Genomic DNA, 22,123 nt, shown 5'->3' with positions numbered 1-22,123 from the left:
ATTTTCAATATTCGATACGTAATGCATCAATTAATTATTCTACTTCCTTATTATCCTGTTTTTTTCTCCTTCTTGCCTGTTCTTCGTCTTCAACACCCCTACCAGGCCAGATGCATCAAAAAAGGAGGCGGTGTGTCTGACGGGCAGCCTCGATGGCATTTACCCTGCGTGACCTCTCGGATACGATACCTTAAAAACTGACTGGTCGTTGGGCTTCTGTCGTTTCTATTGGAAGAGACCCGCACATGCGATGTGAGTTGGCAACATCAGGACAATATGCTTTCTAGTCTAAGAGCAATGCTTTGATTCTAGACTAGCAGTTACTCTCCTGCGGCCCCTTAAAAGTACACGCGCGATTCTGATGGATGTCAATACATACTACAGCCGATTACATAATAGGTAGTGCTATTTAGATTTACAGCTGAACATGAATTATGTCAAAGAGAATAAGTTGAGTGTTTCCCCGAGATCTGACCAATAGCGTGAAAGGAACTTTGATGTTGTAATTGTAGTACGGATCCTTAGAAGCCCAGCCCATAAGCGCTTGTTACGAACGCATGCACTTACAAAAATACGCTCTTTCCTATCTAGTAGATATCTTGCAAGCATAGTGTAGTCGCTATAGGCATGCATCGACGATTGGGACGCTAGCTTCAAAAAAATCGCTGTCCCCTGACCCCCAGCGGCGGTGAAGAAAAGCGAATATTCGGAACAACCGTTATTATGACGGATGTCTCGGTCCTGACCTACTATGTAACAAGAGAGAATAGTGAAGAGTTGTGGTGGCTGGGGTATATTTACCGATTGGTTGCAATACGTTGGTGCCGAGACAACGGAAGAATGTGTTCATTATACTATGTATTTGAATGACTTACCTAAATACCTAACTGGGTAGCTTTGTTAAGAATGGTAGGCATGTATACCTAGGTATTTTATAGACCGAACCCGGTGTACGGAATTCGGCAGACACGCCCCGAAACCGTTCGGGCCTCTTTGTGCGGGGACCGGATCCTATCGAACCCTAGAAATGAGTAATGGCCTTGATTGGATCCAGCATCGTGACCCTGACCTCGTGTCAAGGTAATACGAGAATTGGCGCTCGTATTTGTTGTAGAGTGATGAATATGATGACCATACGATCGTGGAACTGTTGATTGCTATGCTTAGTAGTAAGGTAGCAGGTAGCAGGTAGCAAAGTAGCAACACCATGCCTCAACCCGTGATTGGAGTGTCACGTATACATATAAGCCAGGTTCCCGTTCAGTGATCTTCAACTTAATCTTGTCTTTACCCCAGTATCTACTTTGAATCAGATTTCCTCAGATCCTTATTATATCTAACTGCCCACCTACTTACTTATCCGCCAATATGAAGTTCTTCGCTACCGTCGTGAGCGCTGCTCTTGTCGCCACCGGCGCCTCTGCCCAACAGGCCGTTGTCAAGAACAACTGCGCGGACACCATCTACGTCCAGTCCTACCCCTTCGACGGGAGTGCCGCCGGTCCACTGACCACTCTGGCCACTGGACAGACCTTCTCTGAGAACTTTCACTCATCCGGCTCGGTAAGTCCTCGCCTACCTACCTATGTGTCATCCCTTCAAGGTAGCTGGAAAATGGAGCAAGCTAACCAAACCGCATATGCAGACCGTAAAGATCGCAACCACCAGGACTCTCAGCAGCCCTCTCTTCTTCGGCTACTCCTTCAGCACGAACCCAGACTATGCCTACTGTACGTGCCACTTCCATACCTACCTTTTGATGATCCGAGCTAACATCTTCCTCTCTCTCTAGACGAGTTCAGCACGTAAGTTTTTGCTCAGCGAAATCCGCATCGTGATATCCATTTTCGCTCGTGTTCGCTAACTAACGTTTCCTTCACAGTGAGTGGGGCAACCCCTTCGCGTCTTCGCACAACACGCTGAGCCCCGGCGCTGGCTGCGAGCAGTTTGACTGCGCCCCTGGCCAGGCCGACTGCTACAGCACGCCGGCCTTCAAGAAGGTGTACGGCTGCCCGCAGCCCGTCAACCTAGAAGCGCAGCTCTGCGTATAGGTTTAGGCTGGGGAGGGGAGGTGGTAATGGTAGAGGAGATTACTATGATATGATATGAAAAGGTGCTACGTTGGTAGCGATATTAATGTAACGGTAACCCTAGCGTTGGAAAAAAGACTTTTGTTTTTTTGCACAATAGTTATAGTGGATCCGATTTGTTGATGGCTTCACGCATAAGGGCGTTATGTTCGGACTGCAAAAATCTTTAGTTAGCTCTTAATAAGAGGCATCTTTTACAGGATATATCGAATGACAATAGTTAAATATTGAAAATCTAGTTTCATCAATCTCCAGTAAAGCGAATTCAAGTTGGAAAAGAAAGGAAAAGAAAGAAAGATGCCGAGAGCTTTGATGCAACAAACCCGTATAATGCTTGATGCCTCCCCAGGTCTCACGAACACAACATGACAGACAGTAGTAAGTAACGTAGCACTCACATTTTAGGCTGCTGGTATCCATTTTCCAGCTGCTGCGGCTTATGTGGCTACAAAGATTTTGAGATCATGCAACCTTCATTCCCTAGCAAGGTCGTATTACCTATGTATGTCAGATTGTTCTCCACTTTGCACTTTTGAATCTCGTTGTCACCAGCAAACTAGGTACCTTCGATACTCATTACGTAACTGGCTCGATCTAAGGTCAATTGTTTGCCGTCTTTCTGTTAACTACCATGTACAAAGGTATAGACATACATTGCATTGACAGTTGTGAGTAAACCCATACCCATTTGATTCTATCAGGTATGTACTTATATTAGGCGGACATACCCGTTAGCTTACCTTTCTCCTTATATTCACCACCACCTTGCATCTCTAAAAGCTATAGGCAAGGCGGTGGCTGATTCCTTCTCCTTTCTTTTCATCTCAAGTGACATCTGCTGTGTCCGAACGCACCATGCCGCCTGCCGGGGATCTCGCTTATCGGCTGCCGCTGGGCCACAGCTACATTATCCGGCGCACAGCATTGTCGCGAATCTCATCAACGGCTAGGTAGGCTGCCATTGACTGCTTGAGTTCGCAGTCACCCAAGCTATAGGTTTCAAGATATTAGTGCGATGATGGAGCGTTGAAATTTTGATATTTATTTTATAAATTAGAGTTTGACGCCGAGATGGCTATATATCTACTTAGGTATCTAGGGTATTGATGGTGAGATGTGTGAGCACATGCTAACCTAGATTCCATCATTTCACGCCGTATCCAACACCACAACCTCCGCTTCCACTTCGCCAACACTTTCCACTACCAACCTATCTCCAGCATGGACACCGTCGACAAACGCGCCATCGCCCTCGTTCAAAATGTCATCCCGACCATCTAGCCGGACTTTTGTCTTTCCGTTCTTCGTCATCGGAACATGCACATACACCTTCCGCTTCGTGCTCTCCGTGGCCTTGGCTCCCACAATCCAATCGAACTTCTGCTGCGGCGCAATCAAGCCCGCCCCCATGACGAAGTCGGCATGAATGGGTATGGTGCCCTCTATTGTCGGTTCGGCCGCTTTCTCCTGCTCGAACGTGGCGTCCGGCCCACCTTTAAGGGGACTCAAGATCGGCACGAAGGCCTTGCGTTTTTCCGCGTCGTCGAAATGGCGGGTGTGGTATATCGGGGTTAGGCCACGTTTCCAGGGGATGGCCCAGATCTGGAGGAAGTGGACGGTGTCCCTGGGGTGCTCGTTCTGCTCGGAGTGGGCAATGCCCGAGCCGCCGGTGGTGAACTGGACATCCCCGCGGCGCATCCGGTAGAACTTGTCCGACCCCGCTGCGCCCTCGGCACCCTTGCGCAGCATGCTGTCGCGGTGGGTCAGCTCGCCCGACAGGATGTAGCTAAAGATCTCGAAGTCGCGGTGAGGGTGTGTGGGAAACCCTGAATTGGCCTTCACCCGGTCCTCGTTCAGCACCCGCAGCGAGCCGAAGTGTGTCAGGCTCGGTTCGTACCAATCGGCGAAGGAGAAGCTGTGGTAGGTGTTGAGCCATCCGTGATCTGAGTGCCCCCGAGCAGTGGACCGGTGGGGGGTGATCTTAGCGTGGGTGAGTGTCTTTGACATGGTGTTCTTGATAGTATTCATGAATTTTTTCTATTATTTTTTCTATTATTTGCTGTAAGTGGTTTGCACACTGGGAATCTTATTAATTAAGGCAGGATTTATTAGGAAGGTATGATTATAATTAAATTAAACCAAAGCCATAAGCCAAGAGAAAATAATGGTGTTTTATATACATTTGAAAATACTGTATGCTCGCCTTCTAGAATAAACGAAGGCATGCAGATCTGTATTGTGTAATGCTTGTAAAGCGATTGGTGATGGTTGCAAAGAAGGGCCCACCTAGGTGCTAGGTACCTATGCAACTTTACATCCTTAGGACCTAGAATGCCTGGGTGAACACCTAGTGTTGACAGACTAACCTACATATAATGAAGTCCTTGACTCCTTGCATCTAATAAAAGGCTTCAATAGTCTCATCTTTCTTTATAGTATCGAAATGAAGAAAGTAATGGATTACAATGCATTAGCTCATGCTTACATGTACTACCACAAGTAGGTCAATATGATAAGTAAATCCCCACCTATCGATAAGGATTCTTTGTAATTTTACCAACAATTGGACTACTCGAGCCAGTCTTGACAATAAAACGATTGAAGCTGCCAGGCGGGTAACAGTTTATTGCCACGTGCTCGCCCCGCGCTAGTGGATCTTGTGCAGTGACACTGTGGCAGTGACATACATGTTATGTACTGTATTTCGCGCATTGCCAATGCACCCCACCAATCGGTAAGGCGGCCATTGTTCCAGATCCCGGAATCTTGGGTGAAGTTTAAAGTTCGGAAAAAACTGATAACCGTTTGGGCCAATCACCTAAAAGCTCTAGATACCGTTCCACTTTTACTCCGAGTTTCGTCGCAAATCTTTTTTGATTCTTACCGGACAAAATAGAAAAAAAAAATTAAATAGATTTGGTCACGATGCCGGTTGCGCGTGCTCTTTCCTATCATAGTACTAATTGTACAAGTGCTTCTGCACTTAACAAGTTTAAGATCGGACAAACAAGAAGTTCACATCATCCGTGCAATTTTTAAATCTTTTTTTCCCATTCAAATTGCAACCTTCCCACCTGAGAGAGCCTTGCCATCTTCAACTAATCGCGCAAAACGAGATCACACCTTTACCGCCTACATAGTATTACATTCTATTCCTAACCCCGCGATCAACATTGAACAAGTAGAACTTGACTCGACTTAACACAACTCGACCGCGACTTCCTTTCGTAATACCTTCGACGCGCGCCGTTCTTGTTGTAATCAAGGTACCCAGGTAGATAAGGTACGTTATGATGTTTTTACAAACTCTCATTGCCACCGCCCCTTCACCCAATGCGCCAGGATAATGGTCTATGGTCTACATACTGCTTCTAGCACATGGGTTCGGCGTCCGTCGATTCTACCCATTCCTCTATATTCCTAAGCTTCAACTCGGCTACAGAAGACAAGAGATAGGCATAGGAGATACGTAGATCGTAGACCATTGTTCTGGAGGAAGGCCATACTATCTATTACGTTACTGTTATGATGAGCTCTTTTTTTATAAATGTTCGACTGCCTAGCATATGCTGCGGATACATCCACTCTGAACAGTATTTACCTCCCCACCTACCTCCAAAAGACGGCTTAGTAGCGCTGAGGAGTAACTTCCATCATTCTTGATGTTTGCCCTGATGTTTGTTCCTGATTTGGACACTACACATATACCTAATACGTATTCCTACGTCCAAGTTGCTGCTCTGTTGTTATCTGCGAGATTAACAACTACCTCACAACTTGAATTCTACTAACCACCCATATACACTTAGACCTTCCAACTTCATCACCTTCGAAATCATGTGTGGTGTACTTGGCCTCATCTTAGGCCATGTCAGCGATGACCCCGATGCCCCCTGCAAAGCCGCAGTGGCACTCCACGAAGCCTTGTATTTCCTCCAACATAGAGGACAAGATGGTTCGTATTGAGATATCAATCAACAAGACAGCCGAAAAGTTGAAAACTAACTCTATCTAGCTTGCGGAATAGCGACTTGCGCTGCCGGTGGTCGCATATATCAGTGCAAGGTAATATGGCTTGTCCCAAGTTATAAGCTCATATCTAACTCCTATAACAGGGCAATGGAATGGCTGCTAAAGTGTTCGGCGACGGCCTGAGGGTTCGAGATCTGCCCGGTTCAATGGGTATTGGGCGTATGTTCCTCCTTCACCAGTGCCTTAACATCTATCTCTTTTATATCCTTGACTAGTCTAATTCACCCTCGTGCTTGTATGACAACTACTTACTCTTGATATAGATCTACGTTACCCCACTGCAGGCACATCATCCAATGCAGAGTCACAACCGGTCAGTCTAAATCATTTCTTAGGCAATAAGCCATTTACTTATAAGGCTTTTGTCCTGCTGCAATTGATCTCCTTGTGCTAACGTTTGCATAGTATGTTTAAATGTTGCTCTTTCGTTGTCCTTCCCCCCTCTTAGTCCTTTCTGGGGGACATCTGTGAAGTCAGGCTCTAGGCCCGCGGACGTATGCTAACTCTTTGTAGATTTTACGTTAACAGTCCCTATGGCATATGTGTAAGTTCTGTTTCCTTGTCTTAACCAATTGCTACATTTTTACCGCTAGCAAATGTGGGCTTCACTTGAGGCATGCGCGTAGCCCTCTTGTCGGTTCGGATTCACATGTTTCTTTAGACAAATTGTTTGCGAGGACAATTTCTCACTGTTTCAATGCTTGGGGCTACCTGTCGGACCATCTGAAATAATTGCTAACCAGAGACATTATAGTTTGCGCATAATGGAAACCTAATCAACGCCCCTGACCTACGCCAGTACCTTGATACTGTCGCACACAGGCATATAAATACAGATAGCGATAGTGAGCTGTAAGTTTCCCTAATAAAGACCTTGGTTCACTTGTATATATATTTATCGGAATAAATGCTGAGCACTAACATAATATTAGCATGCTAAATGTGTTCGCCAACGAATTAAACGAGACAGGAAAAGCCAGAGTCAACACAGACGACATATTCAGTACGTTATTCTAACTACCCTACCCACTTGATTCTGTCTCTTCCTCGCCTTCGGTTGATTGCCTTTCCATGTGATTAGAGTGGCAAGTGATGAGACAGATGAACAAGAGTGTTTAATTCCTTCAGAATGCTAACAAATCATAGATGCTCTGGCCCGGATGTACGAGCGGTGCTCGGTACGTTATGCTTACCTATAAGGCAATATAATGAAAGCTAATTATCGACTTAGGGTGGCTGGGCCTGTACCGCAATGATCGCTGGTTTTGGTGTCTTGGGTTTCCGAGATTCATATGGTATCAGGCCTCTAGTGCTTGGCGAGAGAGAGTCAGATACTCTTCCCGGCGCAACGGACTATATGCTTGCGTCTGAATCGATTGCTCTACGACAGCTTGGCTTTCACAATATCCGGGATATATTGCCAGGCCAAGCGGTCTTCATACAGAAGGGTCGGGCACCAGTTTTCCACCAAGTCCAAAAGCAGAAGTCGTACTCGCCAGACATATTCGAATATGTAAGTTGAGTTATTGGCCTACTTTCTTTCCAACTACTTTACTGAAAATTATCGGCTACGTCTTCTGGCAATCCCTCCGTCTTGTATTGTTCTAAGACCATGCTAACCATTCATACTTCAGGTCTATTTCGCAAGACCAGACACTGGTGAGTACCTACTACTTTCCAATTACCACTGGACCAGTCTAATGATGCCGGCTTTTTAGTCATCGATGGAATCAGTGTCCATGCCTCCCGACAGAGGATGGGTTACAAACTGGCAGACAAAATACGAGAGCTCCTTGGTGACGACGTCATTAAGGATATTGACGCGGTCATTCCGATACCCGAGACGTCGAATACGTCAGCCGCCAGCGTATCTGAACGTCTAGGCAAGCCATACTGCCAAGGCTTCGTCAAGAACAGATACGTGTTCAGGACATTTATGTTTGTCCCCCCTTTTCATAATCCATTCATGATGAGTCATCCTACCAAATTTATTTGGTAGTTGCAAGCCCTTTGACAAGTCAAACGGGCGTAGTAACTCTCATTTGTTAATTTTAAGACTGGCAATTATTAACTGAATGTGTTACAGAATGCCACAACAAGGAGCACGTCAAAAGGGGGTACGAAGAAAGCTCAGCGCTATTCAGACAGAGTTCGCAGGGCGGTGCGTGCTTCTCGTTGACGATTCAATTGTCCGAGGCACCACGTCAAGAGAGATCGTGGCAATGGCACGTGAGGCCGGCGCGCGCAAGGTCATATTCGCTAGCTGTGCTCCTCCAATCACAGCTCCTCACATCTACGGCAGTAAGTGACCTATGCTCTGCAACTCATCCTTGGCCATTTATAATATACTAACATAATGCCTTTAGTTGACCTTGCCAGTCCCACGGAATTGATAGCCTCTGGAAAAGATCGCTTCGCTATTGCCAAGAGTAAGTCGAGCCTTTATGATGACCACCCCCACTCATATGATTCCTCCGTAAAGGGCAGTAACTGACATAGAACTTATAGGCATCGATGCAGAGGAGGTCATCTATCAGGATCTTGATGACCTGAAGGCAGCCTGTGCGGAGCTTTCGCCGCCAAATGGCCCCAAAGAGTTTGAGGTTGGAGTGTTTTGCGGTACATATGTCACACCAGTACCTGAAGGGTACTTTGAACACCTCAACCAAATACGCGGTGTCAAACAGAAACACGCTACAGATGCGCAAGTTTCTAGTAGTGGTCCAACATTGCTTGCAGGTCATAAACAGGCTGGAACAAATGGATTTGCCTCCCACAAAGATTCGCAGCACAATGGAGGCTCCCCTCCTATCGCTCGGGAAGACATTAGCATACATAATGTTGCCAATGAGCCCGAGCGACATTAGGCGTTAATACTCAATGGAGAGAAGCCTAGCATACCAATAAAGAATGTAAATACCAACTTAGCTGGACCTGATCCCTTGTGATTCTCGTAACGTGCTACCTGATCCTAATTATAAGGTCCATATACCTTCTAAGTTGACTCCTATAGAGGTGCATGCCTTCCCAGGGCTGTTATAAGTTATTTCAAAGCGGCGCACATTGAGAACACTACCAGGTCTATTGACAGCCTGTGCTTGCAGTAGTCTTAACCTTATCGAAGCACCTTCAACGCGCCCATGTATTAATATTGATACTAGTAGGCACTCTGTAGGCACATACTTAACTGTGGGTTTTCACTGATATGAAGTTTCCATTTTTCCATTTAGAACCAAACGGAAATGACAAATAAGACGATTCTTTTGTTTTCTGCTTATATAGATAGTGAAGGGGGACATTCAAAATTCCTACCTGATATTCCCTGATTTAACGGTCTAAATTTCTTTGAGTCCAGTTCTCACTTTCTACAGGGACTTCTTGCTCTTTTACATGGTATCAGACAGCGGTATACTATCAAAGCGTATCCAAGGAACAGCATGGAACAACATGTAGGTACCTGCCAAACGTAAATATTTAGAGAGTTGCGAAAATAGGGGTAATTACAGGGCTGTCTCCTCGGCTAATTTTGGGTTCTTTCCTATCCGAGTGTAATATTTTGAACAGTCACAAATTACTTAGGGCTCTTCGGTCCTTCCTAGCGATTCTGAGTGGCTTCCCTGAATTAGAAAAGCCCTTGTAGAATACCTACCCTTAGGAAGTGGCGATTAGTCCATGATTTAAGGGCAAGCACGCCGTGACCATCAAAAGGTAGGTAATAGGAAAGGGAAGGAAGGCACGGTAGGAGGATGGTGCGTCATCTTGTCACTGTCCATACATAGTACTTGATATCAACCCAAGGACTTCCTTCCATTTACCATCTACCTAGGTCCTTCTCGATACGACGCATCGCACATCTCTTTTTTTCTTTTCTACAAGTAAATATTCATAAAATTCTTTCGTTGGTGACACGCTCAGACGATATATCAACGTTGAAAAATCGGCGACCTGGCGTTGAATCGTAGTTGGCAGTAACTTATACTGCGATTTATTTCCTACCCTGATCATTTTCCAGCACCTTATAGCCTGCACCTCGGCTCATCATAGTTGATACATGGATCCTCTGCAGTCTGGAAAATCTAGAACATCTCTGCGCATTGCAGTCTACACCACGGCATACACTCCGCAATATCGGTCTTTGCCGTCGTGAAAACTACATCACTAACACAATATTCACACGTATCTTTCACGCATCTGCGCCCGATATTCAACCCCTATCAGCGTCTTCAGTCGTAAAGATTAAACTACCCTGGTTAGAGACGTATCCACTTTACCAACTACCTACTTCTCTACTGCACCATCGCGACAGGTAAGAGCAACATATTATAGTGTTATTGGTCACCAAAATCTGACCTATGTTACCGAGCCACTAGTGAATAAGCTCGATACATTATTTTCAATCTACGGCCTACGCGTGATGATATGCGCAACCGTCGACTAAGGATTGCCCCATCAGGAAGAGTTCACACAGGCTGACCAAATATTACATATTTTCGACGACATAATGAACCAAATCTGTCTCCTTTATTGAGCTGCAGTGGAGTGCATATTTCTTTATCGTGTCCTTGGTTCACGCCGCCGCCAGTTCAGACACTGATTATCAATGTAAGAAACTGAACTAGTTGCTCTTTCCACGGACTTAACGCCACCCACTTCATGATACTCCAAGAAAGTCAGGGTACTAACACTTTGACATGTGTAGAGAAGGACGACACAGAAAGAAAAATCTCACGATAATGATCGAGAGTCGCTAGGGACTGGTACACGTGTGAACCTAGAGCCCCTTTATGGCCCATATTATTCTATATAACCAACATCTCTATATATCGTCCTTATATATCTCGACAGCCACAACTACTCGTCCACGATATATAGTCCAATTCATCAAGATCTCTATCTTCTAGGTGTCGGCAACAAGTTGATAACCCCATTGTACCTTGCCCCTAAACCTACGGTATTTCCTTACTAGGCCACTCCTTCACCTTAGCCTACTTCAACCACCTAGTCATACATACTTAGGATCTTACGTGGGTTATAGGCAACATGGCAAGACGTGGTCGCAAGGCACAGGCCGTACCTGTCAAAGGCGGTTGGGAGGTTCTACCACACAATATGGGTTCTACTCCACAGACTGGATCGAGAAAGGAGCTACCTATTACTAAACCATCAGATATCGCCGACATCGAATCCAGCGTTGACACGGAATCTACCAACAAGGGACGACCTATTTCTGCCATAAACAAGGCAGCGTCAATTGCAGAAATGCTATCTGCAACAACACCAGTGGCAGCAGAAGTAAATACCTCAGAGACTTCACGCGATTCTCCTATTACAACTAAGTCCACGAGACCCACCACTATTCAACAAGATATGCAATCGCCGAAACCTCTGTACCAGAGGTTCATTAAATTCAAAGTCACGAAATCGGTTCCATCAGAGAGTATCAAGGATGCCCAGGCGGAGGATGTCACCAAAGAGCCCGAAGCAGTCAATTCCGGGATCAATGGCACAAGCCAGATTGGTAGACTCTTGCGGCCAAGAACACAAAGCGTGAAATGTGAAGATTTCATCAAAAAGGAAGATGTATCTAGTGCCGATGAGCAAGATACCAAAACAGCGGCAAAAAAGCGAAAACGCCAAACAGAGAGTCAAACGACAACAGACTACCGAGACTATGATCTCGTTGATCCTGGCCATCAGCCCAAGAAGGCAAAAAGAAAGGCTAGAAAGACAAAAGATAACCCGTATGGCCTCACCCCAGGCGAAAGCCCTTTCCCTGAATGGAAAGCACCAAGCGCGGAACAGTGTCAAAAGGTCTACGATCTGCTGAAGGAGATGCATGATGATGTTCCGGCTCAAGCACCCGACGTGATCCCTTCCCCTTCCCTTGAGGTGACAGGATGTGGCGAGGTCCCGTCTGTTCTTGATGCCTTGATAAGAACGCTTTTGAGCGGTGCCGTCACTTTCGGCGGTGCCGCAAAGATGCTAGAGGGCCTAGTAAAAAGGTTTGGGATTTTAGAAGAAGGGATCGGAAAGGGGAGCATCAACTGGAACAATGTTAGAGAATCCCCCCTTGAGGATGTGGTTGATGCAATTCGTGTGGGGGGCTTGGCGAACACCAAGGCAAAGAGCATCAAGGATATTCTCGACATGGTGTACCAGGAGAACATTGAACGTCGTGAAGCCTATCTCAAAGAGCGAAACACAGGCGAGCAGGCAAGTGTTTTTGCCGCTTCCGACAAGACTGACGGCCAAAAGGATTTTGAGATATTGAAAACGGAACACAATATCCTTTCACTCGACCATCTCCACGGCGTGCCGGTTGACGAAGCGATGAAACAATTCACCAAGTACCCTGGAATCGGTGTGAAGACTTCAGCGTGTGTCATACTATTTTGTCTCCAGAGGCCTTGCTTTGCGGTTGACACACATGTCAACAAGTTTGCGAAGTGGTTGAGATGGGTTCCCGAGAAAGCGACCGAGGATGATGTGTTCAGTCACCTCGAAGTCCGATGTCCAGACAACCTCAAGTATGGTCTCCACCAGCTATTTATCCGTCATGGACAGACCTGTGTAAAATGCAAGCGAAGCACGGTCTCGGGAACAGAAGATTGGAAGATGCTCCAGGACTGTCCCCTCGAGGCTCTTCTGGATCGATTTGATAAGCGGCAATCGAAAGCCAAACCGAAGAAAGAGCCGACAATGGACAAGGCATGATGATATGGATGTGCCCATCTGGTAGCCGCTCATCTATTCACCAAATACTGGATTGGCGGGCATCTTTATACCTTACCCCCTTTCACTTTTGCTTTCGCACATACATGAGCTGATGCTTATGTATCTCTGCTCATATTTCGCCCATACACCCATGTACAAATCAACATGTTGGCTCATGCTTACTCACACTCTTGAGCGATTAGCGATACAGCGATGCTTGGTCATACTTGCTTGTGTTAATGACACTTCATCAATTTTCCTACACGTTTGCTGGAAATTCTTCCCTAGGTTAGCCCTTCACTTAGATAGTAGACCTGTGTCCTGTCTAATATATTGGTGGGGGCAAAGGCCCCCAGAATCGATTATTACTTGACTTGGAACTTGTGTTTGTGACTTGCCTAATATTTCTGGATACTTGTGAAATGGTTGCTCTCGATCGTTGTCTACGTTTGAAAGGATGTAGTGACTAGCTGGTCGGCCAGCACTAACAGCACAGCATACTTGTAGGTTGCCTAGATGCATAGGGCTCCGGTAGGATATCCAATGCATATCCCTAGAGAAGCGCTGGAGGTATCAAGTGTCACTGACCTAGATACTTACCTTCCCAGCACCAAAGACAGACACTTACATCGAGTTGTCTAGGTTAAGGCATTACCTTAGGTAGGTGTACCTTATTACCCTAGTAGTAGCTGGAATACAAGAAAGAACATGACTACTTACCTAAGGCAGCCTTTCCATTTCAACTAGTGAAACTAGAGGCTTTATCCATCGAATAAAAACTTTAAGATCTGCTTAATATGATACAAGCACCGGCGACAATTTTGAGGTTTTATTTTATAGGTATAAGTTGCATGGAAATGTTGTATTTAGAATCGGTCCCCCCCACACTTCCCCGATCCCGCCCGCATGATGCCCCACTTTATTCCAGAGCCGATAGGGCATTAGCACAGCACACAGCACGCTGTCACGCCGACCTACCTACCTTAGTAGGGTAGGGTGATTTAGTGCCCTACAGGCTCTCATTTGGCCCCTGCCGTATTGTACATACATTAGTAACATTGAACCCTGTTGGGTTCTCATTAAAGTCTTATCGATACAGTGGAACGGGCTTTGGCACGTCTATGGAAACTTCACGCGCCGGAGCTAGCACTAGAACCCGCGCCAGAACTTACTACATCATCTACATCATCCACTTCTATCGCACCTAGTCGCATGATTCTAGCACTCTAGATCTGCTTGCCCATTCCAACTGCTATGCCTATGTGCATATCGGACAACTTTTTTCAAGCTGTCTTTCATTTTGGAGTTCATCTTCTTTCTGTAGGAAGCATTCATTCATAAGCCTTCTTCGTAGTCACCACCAAAGAATACCGAACTTTCACCTCCTTACCTTTGTTACCCTTTTCCCTGCCCGAATTTTTCCCAAGTGCCTACCTACATCCTTATTATTTTAACTCTGGAGATATTCAAGATCCCAAGTTCCCCTTCCCTAATACAATTGAAGGCCCAGATCCATATCCAGGCGATAAACAGAATCTCCACTCGATAATCAACCTTCTTCCGAATTCTGTTCTCCCTTTCCTCGACGGTCTCCCACCGCTTTTCAGATCAGTCTCGCGGCGACATGCGCCATACGAACCAACATGTCTGTTGACAATTTGCTCGAAACCGCGTTCAGCAAACTCCGCGAATTCCCGTCCGAATGTCATCTATGTTGCCCGAGGATCTCGGAGGAGGATGACGAGCTCTACGATGATCTAGACGCCCCGAGTAAAATCAGCATTGCTGAGAAAAAACAACGATTGGAAGACGGAGATGATAGATTGAATCAGACCTATGTCTGTTCACTAATATTAGGCCTTCCAGAGGGCCCGCTAAGCCATGAATTCAAGGAACGGACCAATGCGTGCCTCAAGTCTTGTGCCACTTGTGTACGCAACTGGCACAAGGGACGGAAGCCTTTTCTCAAAGACATTGCTCAGTAAGTCTTAATCTCACCTACTTTCACTTGAAATCTGCTACTAATCTAGTGAGCAGGAGCTATGATGACACTGTCGTGTCCCAGATGGAAGCACGTCTAAACCAATTCGACTTTGTCCGCATTACCGAAGGCCTCGAGGGCGCTGCCGAGTTCATCAAAGCCCACAATGGCATAGCTGGCCAGAGCACTTTCCTTAAAGAGGATAGAGAGGGACTTCTTATCGCCCTTTACGAATCTATATGTTGCATGCCCTATCTGAGTCTTCCCGAGAACCGAAAGCAGTTTAATTACGTTTTCGAATCCATCCAGAGACGCAAAATACTCAAGTTAGATGAGGTCTTACCCACGATCACCTACTTTCTTTTCGAGGAGGACGAAACGCGCAATAAGTTCGCCGTCCACACATTCTCCAGGCAGCATACTATCACTGCCGAGGATTTCGAGTGGTCCATCCACGACAACCTTGCCGATGCCATCCAGAAAGCAAATGATGGCAGTGTGTCTCCCCAGTATCTACTTCGATTCTGGCCAGCTTTTTTGCATATTCTGAATGTTCTCGATGAGAATCTCGTTATTCATTCCTTGCGGGGCATGGCCATTCAACCCAACATATATGACTTGATGATTGCCCAGATACCGCGAATGAGTTCAGTTCCCATCTTAAAACTGATACTCAAGGCCTTTTGTGCGCTCATAAAGAAGTCCCCCAAGGCTTTTTGGGATGCGTACAGCCACTACTCACATACAGCCGTTGCCCAACAGATATTTGGTAGTCCCGCCTTCCAGCCATTGCTTTCGCAGTCTGGAGAACATGAGATGATACTAGATGGTCCTGCTGCCATATCTTGGGTTAAACCTTTCGTAGAATCAGTTCCCACGCACCAGAAGAGTGATGTCTGTGATTCGCTTCTGCATCATTTCCTTCAGACCTATGCCCAAGGCTCTAGTATGACACCTGGGGGTAAGGTGGCTTGTTCTCTTGCCGCAGTTGAGACCTTGTCGGCGACTTTAGAAGCTTTTGCTTCCCCCAGTTATAAGCTTCATGCAGGCTCTTCTACTATCCACACTAATCCGATTCTGAACCTGGCATTGAAATATAAAGATCTGATCATCCAGCTGGCGCAGCTTCCCTCGGATGACCAGCGTAATGCGACTATGGTACACGCAGGTCTATCCGTAGTGAAATTTGGCCTAGCTTTGGACTCCCGTATCACCGTCGAGGAGTTTAATGCACTTCAGAATAGCGATAGCCATGTCCAGCGGGAGGTCAAACGTAACTCGTCAGGTCTTTGGGAAGCATTCCTGGAACTCCTCCAGCCTGGTGCAGATGAGATTGCCAAGGCAATGCTGATTGCCACCCGCCCGTTGATCGCCGTGGAAGTGTTCCGCCCACCAAAGAGGCAAGAATTATCCGCAACAAAGAGGGAATTCAATACCGAATTTCAGAAAACGACCGAGGTCATAGGGCGAATGATCGAGAGATTCGGCGACTTCAGCGAAGCTACACTGAGAAAATTCTGCCTAGATCCTTCTACGATCCTACCTATTGTGGCATCTCTTGTCCACGGCGAAGAGAACATAAGCCAGGCCGGAGCCTCCTTCATCAAGACAGTCACCAACGAGATGAGGAGAACAGATGCTGTACAGCAATTACTTCAAAGTTACTTCAGTCTCACTTTGTCCTCTTATACAGCAGTTGTTACCGAAATTACCGGGAGGAAATCCCTTTGGTCGCCCCAGTTCAACATCATTCGCTATTCGAGAGATATTCTCAGTAGTCTCTGCGACCCGTCATCTGGTATTCTGCGTTCAAAGTCCTTGAATAATGCAGAGCGTGAGGTACTCGGATCCTGGTGGAATGCGCAATGGGTTTTCCTCGACAACGCCTTTCATCAAACAGAAGGCTGGAGCTATCTTATCGAGATGGAATCCATGAAAAACTTCTGTCGAGAGGCCATGGAACTCGCTGAGGATCTCTTAGCCCAGGATGGCCTTTTGGCCTCTGCACTAAGCCCCCAGTCTGCGGTCTCTAACATAGCCGATGATGGCGAGCAAGTCGATAAGCAAGCCATGAAAGATATTCTGGAGCAGCCTCGAAAATATTGTATGGGACTTTGCAAGATGCTCCGTCTGAAGGATCACTATCTTGTCACGGTCATTGTCAATGTCCTCGGCAAACTGCTGAGGCGCCTGGTTGAGTTTGATATGGAACTCCCCCCTCAACCCCTCGCGTTCGTGAAGAATACTTGCGTAAAAAGGCCAGATGGACGATATAGCACTCAAACGAACATGGACGACCGTCAACGGGCTGAGTTGATACGAGCTTTGGGTGAAGATACTCAAGAAGATGACCTCCAGATCATCTCAATCAAGAAAGTCGAGCCTGTCAAGAAACAGACGAAGATTGACGCTTGGTCAAAGTCGGCGGACGATGTATCCAGCGAGCCCAGAGCGCCTAATAAGAGCGTTGTAGGAAAGAGGCCCAGCAGTGATATTTCTGAGATGCTCAAAGCCTCTTCTTCAACCCAAAGCCAGGCTATTTTGCAAAAACTCAAATCTCGCAAGCCAGAGCCCAAACCCGGAGTCAATGCGGGAGCACTCATGCGTGAGAAGCGACAGAGGGAAGCTGAAGAAAAACGGAAACGAGATGCCGAAACAATTGCTCGGGCAAGAGCCCTGCGAAATAATAAGCCGTTGGTCACGGGTGAGGGATCCGGTCTTCAGGGGCTTTCTGGTGTTCAGGGTAAGGACCATGCACCACAAAAGAGTGAGATCATGGTCAATTCATCATCCGAAGACGAGGACGATTCGGATAGCGACGATGCTGATTTCTTGGCCCGGACTGCCACGGGACAGAAAGGTACGTCCAAAGGGGCGCAGTCCATGAAGCCCGCTCCGCGCCTCCCGGTGAAGAAGATGAAGATTCAGCGTTCAGCCAAGGATATGCGAGCGCGTCTAATCCCCCCGATGGACGTTTTGCATCAAGCTATTCTTGAATGGGATATCTTTCATGAAGGTAACGATCCACCAAATGGTATAAAATGCTCCAAAGTTTCAGACACTTATGGCGATCCACGAGAATACAAGGAGACCTTCTTGCCGCTGTTGATATATGAGGCGTGGAGGTCATTCGTGACAGCCAAGGATGAAACAACATCAAAGCCCTTCGAAATTAAAGTCATCAATCGTATGAACGTTGACAAGTTCGTTGAGGTTAGCACAGCAATGCCGATAGCTGAAAGCAAGGACAAGTTTCTATCGGAAGGAGATATTATTTTATTTTCTGAAGCTTCTAACCCGCTAGAATCTCCGAACGCATTGCATTGTCTTGCTCGTATCTGGCGCACTCAGTACAAGAATGGTAGTCTGGAAGTTCAATATCGGTTAAGTGGCCGGGCCGGCGGCATCCTGTCTAAGATGGTGCCACAGGCCGTATTGCATACCGTTAAGATCACCAACATGACTACTATCGAACGTGAATATGCCTCGTTAGAAAGTCTCCAGTACTACGATCTAATGCCGGAGGTTCTCGAGGCCAAGCCTTCACCTATGCTCAAATTTAGTCCGGAGGCCGTACAGAGCATCATGGAAAATTATGAGCTGAATACTGGCCAGGCTAAGGCAATTCTGAATGCAAAGGAGAATGATGCATTCACGCTAGTCCAGGGGTAAGTGAGATGGTATCGTCATCAATATGAATAAGAGTTAGCTAACAAAATTAAGTCCCCCCGGAACTGGCAAAACAAAAACGATCGTAGCCATGGTCGGTGCCTTGCTTACTGGTCACTTCTCTAACACGAGCGGTACTGCTACTGCTATTAAAGGGCCAGGAGGATCACATGCAATGAGTAGTAACAAAGGTATGGCCAAGAAGTTACTTGTTTGTGCTCCAAGTAACGCTGCCGTCGACGAGATAGTCCTGCGTCTCAAAAAAGGGGTCAAGTCTACCACTGGATCTACGCACAAGATCAACGTACTACGTCTTGGTCGCAGCGATGCCATCAATGCTGCGGTCAGGGATGTCACTTTGGACGAAATGGTCAAGGCACGTGTAGAAGGCGCCGCAGGCCAGAATGGAGGCCCCAGTTCCCGAGATCTGATGCACAAGGAAGCCGGTCAGATCAAGCAGGAATTGGCTGATCTACGACCACAGTTGGAAGCCTCGAGACTAGTTGAAGACCGCACGCAGACAAATCAACTGCAGAGGAAGTTTGACGAGTTAAAACGTCGGCAGGCTCAGATTGGCGCAAAGATCGACGCAGATAAAGACAGTGGAAACACTGCTGCAAGGGAAAGTGAGATTCGACGACGTCAAATCCAGCAAGAGATCCTCAACACTTCGCAAGTCCTCTGCGCCACGCTCAGTGGTAGTGGACACGAGATGTTCAAGAATCTGCAAGTTGAGTTCGAAACGGTGATTATCGACGAAGCTGCCCAGTGTGTCGAACTCAGCGCACTAATCCCATTGAAATATGGCTGCTCTAAATGTATCCTTGTCGGTGATCCAAAACAACTTCCGCCAACGGTGTTGTCTCAGTCCGCTGCACGTTACGGATACGACCAGAGTCTTTTCGTTCGTATGCAGCGCAACCACCCCGATGATGTTCATCTCCTCGATACCCAGTATCGTATGCATCCAGAGATTAGTCTGTTCCCGAGCCAGGAATTCTATGAACGACGTCTACTTGATGGTGACAACATGATGAAATTGCGTTACCAACCGTGGCACCAGAATCCACTGTTGGGTCCATATCGCTTCTTCGATGTGAAGGGTATCCAAGAGAGAGGTCGTAAGGGTCAGTCACTTGTCAACCACCAGGAGTTGAATGTCGCTATGCAACTATATGAGAGGTTATCGTCGGATTACCACCAGACGGACCTAAAGGGGAAAATCGGAATCATCACTCCCTACAAAGCCCAATTGTTCGAGCTTCGTGATCAATTTTCTCGTCGTTATGGAGAAGGAATCAAGGAACAGATCGAGTTCAACACCACGGATGCTTTCCAGGGTCGTGAGTGCGAGATCATCATCTTCTCCTGTGTCCGAGCGAGCCCGACAGGAGGTATTGGTTTCATGACAGATATTCGGCGTATGAACGTCGGTTTGACCCGTGCGAAGTCTTCGCTTTACATTCTCGGAGACTCAAGGGCTCTCGTCCAGGGAGAGTTCTGGAACAAACTCATCGAGGATGCCAAAGTCCGTGACCGTTACACCACCGGCGATGTCCTCTCTCTTCTTAGAAAGCCCGGCCCCAGATTGCCACCTACGATTTCGTCGGCTCCAGCGCCACCCTCTATTACTCCCAACTATAGCCAGCCTCCGATTGTCCCGCGTAGAGACAATGATGGCGAGGATGTGGTGATGGAGGATGCTCCGCCCATAAATCGAATACCTAATAAGCACCAAACGCCTCAATTACCGCAGAAATACACTCTCCTTTCCCGGCCAGAGCCAAGATATCCGATACCCAACAATAGTTTTGGTGGTATCAATGAACGCGGTGAAATTGCCACTCCCATTATATCGTCTGAACGTCCCGTAATCCATACCTCGGGACAAAAGCGAACTAGAGAAGGTGCCGATGAAGCCAACAAACCGGCGAAGAGGGTAAGCCCCGGAAACCAAAAGAAAACTTGGATTAAGTCATTACTAAACGAGCGTAGGTTATCAGTGCAAGCACGTCAAGGCCGGCGCCGATGCCACCCACTGGCCCCCGAGCCATGATGCAGCCAAGAGACCAGCCATCCTCGTCTACAAGCAACAATCCACCTTTTCCACTGAATGCCCCTAGCGTAAGTAGAAGTTCCCGCCTTTGTATGTTTCCAAGTTAACAACAGTGATCAGGGCCCATCCGGCCAAGTACCTAAACCACTTCCAAGAAGGAGGCCACCTACTTCTTCTGATCCATTCATCAAACGTAAACCGCCGAATAGACCTCGATAGAAAAACTGTTCGATCAGTGATACATCATTTGTGTTTCAGCACATTCATTGTTGTAGAGGGAGGCAGGCGTCATGAGGTATCATTTACATTTGCATTGACATTGCAGTACCGTAGCACGTTACGATACATGTTTTCTCCCCCAACTCTTTTCCGGAAAAGAAAAGAGCTTAATTCGGTTGGCTTCACGCGGTTGATACCCAGGTTCTCGTATCTAATGTAATGGCAAAAGGCAGGCAGGCAGGAATTCACGAAGGGAATGGAAGGGAAAGCTTAACGTAAGTACCGTGCCTACATAACCTAGTAGTTAGGTGGCTACCTAGCTTACCTAGGATACGGTTACGGTTACGGTTACGGTCACATCCATGATGATTTCTTTTTCTAGAACTCTTCTCTCTCTCTCTCTCCTTTCTTCAACAACGGGAGATAGATACATGAGATACGATCGGTTAGATAGCTAGTAGGTACACACGTATGTACGTACGTACGTAAGGCGTAGGTTTCGACTTCGCCAAAGAAGATTAATTACGATGAATGGAGAATCACGCGGACTACAGATTATAGCCGGGCCTGCATAGGTAGGTAAGTATGACTCCGTATGGCCGCTCGGCCAGTTCTTCTTCTGTTGATGTGATGTTACTTGGATGCAATTTATGTCCTGTCACCCACCGTAAGCTAGGTATGGCATTCGTTATAGGTAAATGAATTGCCCAAGGGAGTATACATAAGTGAATGGAATGGTATATCACCCCTTAAAAACCCCTCCTAAATATACCTACCTCCCTACCTAACCTAAGCATATCTATCTATCTATCTATCTACGTAATACGTACCTGCCTAATGAGTAGCTTTGTATCACACATATTTCATCATCCTATGCCTAGAAAGAGTTAATTCCATTCCTACCCCCCCTTCTTTTTTAACACGTAGATGGCAATTTTTGCCAATGGATCGCTATGTACCTCCCAACTTCAGCCTCCAACCCCAACCCCAACCCTGAGAATGACCTAACTATGTACCGTAAACGAAGCATGCCTACTAGGTAGGTACACACAATCACGGCACATACCAACATTGGAACATATACATACATACATAGGTACATACCCCTTACTTCGTACTACCCGAGCAAAATCTATAAGTAGGTACATATATTTCAAGCGCTAGCTGCGTACGTATACAAGGTAGGTAGGTAGCTAGTAGTCAAGCAGTGCAGTGCCTTTTCCATTAGATGCCCTCAGCCACAAGCTTGTAAATGCTGCGAGATTTGATATTTAATCAGACAATAAAACTATGGTCTAGAATGAACGATTAACTAGGTAGGTAGGTATTAGGGAGGTAGTATAAAGCGATGGTACTGTACAA

The 22,123-nt window shown here is 46.6% G+C and overlaps 5 protein-coding genes across 5 annotated transcripts; 4 read left to right on the top strand and 1 right to left on the bottom strand.

The window, feature by feature from the left end:
* The first annotated feature begins 1,010 nt into the window (after window positions 1-1,010).
* On the top strand, window positions 1,011-2,590 carry GGS25DRAFT_503305 (uncharacterized protein). Its single transcript, XM_049262065.1, has 4 exons — window positions 1,011-1,563; window positions 1,646-1,730; window positions 1,793-1,805; window positions 1,883-2,590. The coding sequence occupies exons 1-4, from the start codon at window positions 1,369-1,371 to the stop codon at window positions 2,049-2,051; spliced, it is 462 nt and encodes a 153-aa protein (XP_049113840.1). The 5' UTR covers window positions 1,011-1,368; the 3' UTR covers window positions 2,052-2,590.
* A 218-nt stretch (window positions 2,591-2,808) lies between these two features.
* GGS25DRAFT_503302 (RmlC-like cupin) lies at window positions 2,809-4,513 on the bottom strand. The gene is made up of 2 exons (XM_049262064.1): window positions 3,236-4,513; window positions 2,809-3,181 (listed from the first exon to the last, which is right to left on the bottom strand). Exon 1 carries the CDS (start codon window positions 4,116-4,118, stop codon window positions 3,240-3,242), a length of 879 nt encoding a protein of 292 aa, XP_049113839.1. The 5' UTR covers window positions 4,119-4,513; the 3' UTR covers window positions 2,809-3,181; window positions 3,236-3,239.
* Window positions 4,514-5,927: 1,414 nt separating this feature from the next.
* Window positions 5,928-8,989, top strand: GGS25DRAFT_524555 (amidophosphoribosyltransferase; the record flags this gene model as incomplete). Its single annotated transcript, XM_049264627.1, has 13 exons — window positions 5,928-6,045; window positions 6,106-6,155; window positions 6,206-6,281; window positions 6,386-6,435; window positions 6,877-6,974; window positions 7,055-7,125; window positions 7,269-7,300; window positions 7,354-7,635; window positions 7,757-7,781; window positions 7,841-8,060; window positions 8,209-8,423; window positions 8,489-8,551; window positions 8,631-8,989. The coding sequence occupies 13 exons, from the start codon at window positions 5,928-5,930 to the stop codon at window positions 8,987-8,989; spliced, it is 1,659 nt and encodes a 552-aa protein (XP_049113838.1).
* A 2,173-nt stretch (window positions 8,990-11,162) lies between these two features.
* GGS25DRAFT_533888 (DNA glycosylase) lies at window positions 11,163-13,359 on the top strand (the record flags this gene model as incomplete). Its single annotated transcript, XM_049265720.1, has 2 exons — window positions 11,163-11,414; window positions 11,697-13,359. The coding sequence occupies 2 exons, from the start codon at window positions 11,163-11,165 to the stop codon at window positions 12,834-12,836; spliced, it is 1,392 nt and encodes a 463-aa protein (XP_049113837.1). The 3' UTR covers window positions 12,837-13,359.
* A 497-nt stretch (window positions 13,360-13,856) lies between these two features.
* On the top strand, window positions 13,857-21,508 carry GGS25DRAFT_503297 (SEN1 N terminal-domain-containing protein). The gene is made up of 5 exons (XM_049262063.1): window positions 13,857-14,817; window positions 14,874-18,485; window positions 18,541-20,425; window positions 20,482-20,610; window positions 20,663-21,508. Exons 1-5 carry the CDS (start codon window positions 14,480-14,482, stop codon window positions 20,759-20,761), a joined length of 6,063 nt encoding a protein of 2,020 aa, XP_049113836.1. The 5' UTR covers window positions 13,857-14,479; the 3' UTR covers window positions 20,762-21,508.
* The last annotated feature ends 615 nt before the right edge of the window (window positions 21,509-22,123 follow it).

Source organism: Hypoxylon fragiforme, assembly GCF_022984875.1.
Source record: "Hypoxylon fragiforme strain CBS 206.31 chromosome Unknown GGS25scaffold_8, whole genome shotgun sequence".
NCBI classification, from domain to species: Eukaryota; Fungi; Ascomycota; class Sordariomycetes; order Xylariales; family Hypoxylaceae; genus Hypoxylon; species Hypoxylon fragiforme.
This window is presented reverse-complemented; position numbering and strand designations above follow the sequence as displayed.

What these genes read in the sequence shown, in the direction of transcription:
- GGS25DRAFT_503302 (XM_049262064.1), bottom strand. Translation starts at nt 4,118, where the DNA reads ATGAATACTATCAAGAACACCATGTCAAAGACACTCACCCACGCTAAG.
- GGS25DRAFT_503305 (XM_049262065.1), top strand. Translation starts at nt 1,369, where the DNA reads ATGAAGTTCTTCGCTACCGTCGTGAGCGCTGCTCTTGTCGCCACCGGC. An exon ending in ACTTTCACTCATCCGGCTCG is followed by an intron (nt 1,564 to 1,645) that starts GTAAGTCCTCGC and finishes CCGCATATGCAG; the next exon opens with ACCGTAAAGATCGCAACCAC.
- GGS25DRAFT_503297 (XM_049262063.1), top strand. Translation starts at nt 14,480, where the DNA reads ATGTCTGTTGACAATTTGCTCGAAACCGCGTTCAGCAAACTCCGCGAA. An exon ending in GCATTCACGCTAGTCCAGGG is followed by an intron (nt 18,486 to 18,540) that starts GTAAGTGAGATG and finishes AACAAAATTAAG; the next exon opens with TCCCCCCGGAACTGGCAAAA. An exon ending in CCAACAAACCGGCGAAGAGG is followed by an intron (nt 20,426 to 20,481) that starts GTAAGCCCCGGA and finishes AAACGAGCGTAG; the next exon opens with GTTATCAGTGCAAGCACGTC.